The following is a 5,104-nucleotide window of genomic DNA, read 5'->3' on the forward strand; positions in this document are numbered from 1 at the left end:
ATCCAAATTACTTTTAAAAGAATTTATCTCATGCTGTTGCAACCAATGGTAAATGAAGCTGTGCCCTGTTTGGTTTCAGAAGTTACCTTCTGATTGCTGAGTTCCTGCAGCAATTTGTCTCGGTCATCCTGAAGACTGGCCATAGCCTTGGAAAATGCTTCAATCTGGTGAATGTAATTCTCACACTCAGATGAGAGCCTGCTAACCTCCACCTCTCGAGTGACTAACGTCCTACAGAGATTTTCAATTTCATCAGCAATCTGATCAAGTGTAACCTTATCTGCAGCACCAAAAAGAGCCTGATTCAGAAGAGAATTTTCTTTGAGCATACTGGTAAGATGTAATTTAAAGCCATCCAACTCAGCTTCAAGTTCATCTCCTTTCTTTTTTTCAGTCTTGAGTTCAGATGTGTATTTGCTCTGAAGTACCTTTAAGTCCTCTATTATCCTATCTCTATCATTTTGCAGAGCAGTCATTGCTTTCCCAAAGGCCTCATTTTGGGACTTCAGCTCATTATTTTGAGACTGAACTTCTAATATCATCTTCTCTGTAAAAGCATCAGGTTCACCTCCATGTTCAAGTGTCAAAAGAGTCTTACTGTATTCCTCATCTGCATCCTTAGTATTTCTGCCTCCTGATTTCTGGAGTTCTTGAATCGTCTTCTGAAGATTTTCTCCATACTGTCCATTTGATACACACTCTTTTTTCTGAACACTATCGCTAGTTAGCAGTTTCTCTCCAGATTCAGAAACAAGTTTCTCTTTGTTTAATGATGCAATTAAAGATTCTAAATCATTTACTTTAGACACTAATTTTTTATTTTCATGTTCCAAAGATACAGCAGTATCCTTTTGCAGTTCATTGGAAAGTTGCATTTCTTTTATTTGTTTTTGAAGATCATATTTTTCCTGTTCAAGGCTTTTAATACAATCCAATTTCTGCTTAAGTAAGTCTTTCAGCTGATGGTCTTTCAGAGATAAAACTTGGTTAAGATCTTCCCTATACTTTATCAGCTGTGCACTTAGCATTGCATTTTCAGAATGAAGATCGTCTCTCTGATCGAGAAGTATCCTTAATTCTTGTTTCAAAGCATTATTCTCACTTGCATTGCCAACTATAAGATTGTCTCGTTGATTTAAGACATCTCGGTGAAGATGTTCCAGCTCTTTGTATTTAGAAAAAAGATCATCCCGATCATTCTGAAGAGATGACATTGATTTTTTAAAAGCATCTATTTCACTGGCAATTGCAGCCTTATCTTGACCTGCTTTGTCTGCTTTCATCTGGAGATTTCTCAATTCATTTTCCATCCTCTGACAGGACTCCTCAGATTGTTGTCTCTCTATCTGCAAAGACCTTAACTGAAGTTCATACTCTTTGATTTGTTTTCTATGTTGAGTCTGTACCTGAATCAGATAGTCAGAAATTTCATCACCTTTCGAAGAAATGAGTAAGGAAATTTCTTTGTCTTTATTATTTAGCATGGTCTTCATTTGCTCAGAAATGGTAATCTGCTTTTGCAATTCAGCATTAAGTTTTTCCTTCTCATCTAGAAGCTGTTGCAATTCTTGTTCCTGTCTTGTAAAATTACTTTCCAGAGCTTTTATCTCTCTTCCTGCACTTTTACTATTCTCTATGAGATGATTAAGAGAATTATTTTCTTTGAGGAGTGCTTGCAAAGCTGCTTCTTTGGACTGAAGAACACTCTCCAATTCTTGCTGCCTGTTAAAAAAAACTGTATTTTCTTCCTTTAGTCTGCAGAGCTCTTCATACCGTTGTATATCAACAGATTTTTGCCTCATATACAGTTCATCCTTTGTTTCCTCTACCACAGAATATTTGACAATCAGTTCTTGAATCTGAGTAGTTTTGTCTTTCAGTTCATCTTGTAAAGACATTATTCTTTTATTACTGTCTTCTATCTGTTTCTCTTTATTTTGGATGGCCTCTTTGAACTGCATTTCCCAGGTTTTCATTTCAGTGATTACCCTGTCCCGGTCATCCTGAAGAGAGGACATACACTTTGTAAAAGCAGCTAATCGTGCCAAAGCTGCATTCAAATCTGCTTGAAGTTTCTTGTTTTGAGAGTCCTTAATGCTAACTTCCTCTTGCAAACCATGAACCTCACTGATAGCCCTCTCTTTTTCTCTCTCAAGGGCACCGTATCTTTCCTCCAGGTTCAAAAACTCTCTTTCGTGAACCAATTTTAATTGTTGAAGATTAAATTCCAACTTTCTCTCATATTCTCTCTTTTGAATTTGTAGTTCATCCTCTTTCTTCTTAAGTTCTTTTCTCCAATTTAGATTCTCATCTGTAAGCCTGTCCACTTCATTCTTTGACTGATCCAACAAGTCCATCTGTGAAGAAAGCTTTCCCTTGAGATGATATATTTCTTCATGGGATTTCACAAGCTTTTCTGATGTATTACTTAATTCCTTTTCAAATTTTTCACTTTTTGACTGTGACAGTTTCACAGATCTTTCCAAATCCAGGATCAGCTCCTGGAACTTTATAGAATCCTTTTGTAAATGGTTGATCTCCTGCTGTTTCTCCTTTAAGAGTTCTTTCAATTCTTTTGTTTTGTTTTTACTTCCATTATTATCCCTCTGAGCACTTTTCACCTTCTCCTCAAATATTTTTACAAGGTGTAACTGCTGTTCTTCTTTTTCTCTAACCACGTTACATTTTTCTGCCTTTAATTCTTCCAGTTGCTGTAACAGCAAGTTATTCTGTACCTGCGCTGATTTCATTCTATCAGTAAGATAATCAACTTTTTTAACATGATTGAGCAATTCTGTCTCAAGAAATTCCCTCTCATTCTTTACTTTGTAAGAACTTTCTTGTACATTTTCTAATTCTTCCTGTAACAGACATTTGTCATCCTCTAAAATCTTGACTTTTTCATTTAGACTAACAATTTCTTGTGTAAGACTTTTACATTCCATGTCCAGCTTTGTTAGACAATGATTTTTATGGTCCAAAGACTTTTCAGTTTCTTTCGCTTTTTCTGAAATTAATTTTGTTTCTTGTTCTAGGACAAGCACATCGTGTTCTTTTTCAGAGAGTTTATCTCTTAACACATTAATGTCCTTTAACAATGATTCATTCTCACATAATGCATCATTGATTTTAGATTGCGTATCATTTTGGTACACTTCCATTTGAACCTGGAGCTCTCCCAAAGCTGCTTTAGTTACGGTGATGTTATTATGAAGGATATCATTCTCATTCTGAATTTTCTCTAAAGCCTGCTTTAAATTTTCAGAAGTTTGTTTCAGCTGCTCATTTTCCTCCATTAGCCGATGATTCTGATCAGTGAGTTCACGAAGGCGATCCTGGTGTTCTTGCATCCTTGCCTCTTGCTCACAGATCTGCTTTTCTGCTTTCCTTTGTAATTCGTCAACTTCCATTTTCTTGGATTCGCCGAGTTGTTTCAGTTGATTCTTAATAACCTCATTTTCATCACTGAGTTTTTGTAAGCACTTCTCAAGAGCCTCCTTCTCAGATTCTCCTTCCCTGAGTTTCTGAATAGCCTCTTGCTTCTCTTTTCTAGTAAGATCAATAACTTGCCTCATGTCTGCTATTTTACTACTGATATTCTCATAAGCCTGAAGAAGTGATTCATACTCCTGCTTTAATTCACTATGTTTAGCCTTCCATCCTGTTAATTCAACTGTCTGAGAATCTTTTAAGGTATTTAGTTGGAAAGAAAAGGCCTCTTTTTCCTGAACTATAGTCTCCATGGTGGACTTAAGGCTTTCACATGCTGCGGTGAGGTTTTCATTTTCAGTCAACAGTCTAGCATTCTCAGAAACAAGGCTCTCCTCTTCAGATGATGGATAGACAGTACTTGAACTTTGTTTTTCTGTACCAAGCTCTAACAAGTGTTCAAGTATACCCGTCTTGTTCACCAGTTTTTCTCTTTCTAACATCAGCTTATCAATCTGGTCTTTTAGGCATTTATTTTCTCTCAGGGCTTCTTTACGTGATATTAAAGCTGCCTGCAATTTTCTTTGAAGGCGCTCTCTGGACTTCTCTTCTGCTATAGTTCTTTGCTCTTGTGGTTTAGAATCATTTATGTTGGCGGGTTTTGGCGGCGGCTCTTCAATCATTTGCATTTGTTTCTGGATTTGACATTCTGTTGCTTCTCTCAGTTTAGTTTTCCCAGAGTAATCAGTCTCTGATAGTTGAAAAAAGGTGCCTTCACCTTGCAGCTTTCCTCGAAGGGAATTACTTTCTGAACAAAACTCTCCCAATTCCTTTTCAGTATCATTTTCTTCCTTAAGCTCTTTGCATGACCTCACATGTCTACTCAACTCAGCCTTCTCGTGTAGCATACATAGCTCTGTCAGCAGTTTTGTGTTTTCTTCACTGAAATGTTTCACCTCCTTTTTCATAGTAATTAGTTCCAAATTGGACTTTTCCAAACAACTGACAAGTTTCTCTTTTTCACTCTTCATTTCTTCAAATGCTATTTTGTAATGGTGGGCTGCTTCTTCACTCTCCTTTATAGCTTTGCTTAATAATTCCTTTTCCAGATAAAGTTTATCTTTGAAATCTGTAAGTGAACAACGCAACGCTTCCATTTCCTCATTCTTTTCTGCAACCTCCTTCTTAGCTTCAATTCTCAGCCTCTGCAGTTTCTCCTGGCTCATCTTGTAATCCTCTTCACTTTTTTTAATAAGTGCTTCTTTCTCATTGTTTACATGTTCAAGTGCTGTCTTAAAGTCTATAGCTTCAGCCTCATATGCTTTCAGCTTTTTCTGGAGCTGCTTTATATCCTCCAACAAGCTGCCCTGATATCGCTCCTGGTACTGGTCCTGCTGTCTCAAAGAGTTTAAGCTGACTGTTTCTTCTCTTTCATGATCAAATTCAACTGATATTTTTCTCAACTCTTTCTTTAACATTTCTGTTTCCTCCTGAAGTTTTGCATAATTACTTCTTAGTTCTTTTAACTCAGTGTCTTTACTTGCCACTGAAGTGATCGTGTTTTCTGGCTCTTTTAAAGATGCAATCTGAACCTTGCTTCTTGGTTTGTCTGATCCCGAATTCCTTAGATCAGCTGCCTCTTCTCCCCGCACTGCCTTAGGTGAAGCCAGCTCTT

At 37.0% G+C, this 5,104-nt stretch overlaps 1 protein-coding gene across 1 annotated transcript in view; it reads right to left on the reverse strand.

Moving 5' to 3' along the window:
* Window positions 1-5,104, reverse strand: part of LOC104625126 (centromere protein F-like) — a 44,482-nt gene that overhangs the window by 13,348 nt on the left and 26,030 nt on the right. The window contains exons 23-25 of the mRNA XM_010292672.1: window positions 3,045-5,101; window positions 984-2,951; window positions 87-848 (exon numbers count right to left, since the gene is read on the reverse strand). Coding sequence (XP_010290974.1) covers window positions 87-848; window positions 984-2,951; window positions 3,045-5,101 — 4,787 coding nt within the window. The remainder of the gene's footprint in view (window positions 1-86; window positions 849-983; window positions 2,952-3,044; window positions 5,102-5,104) is intronic.

This window comes from Phaethon lepturus, unplaced genomic scaffold, assembly GCF_000687285.1.
Source record: "Phaethon lepturus isolate BGI_N335 unplaced genomic scaffold, ASM68728v1 scaffold15968, whole genome shotgun sequence".
Classification (NCBI taxonomy): domain Eukaryota; kingdom Metazoa; phylum Chordata; class Aves; order Phaethontiformes; family Phaethontidae; genus Phaethon; species Phaethon lepturus.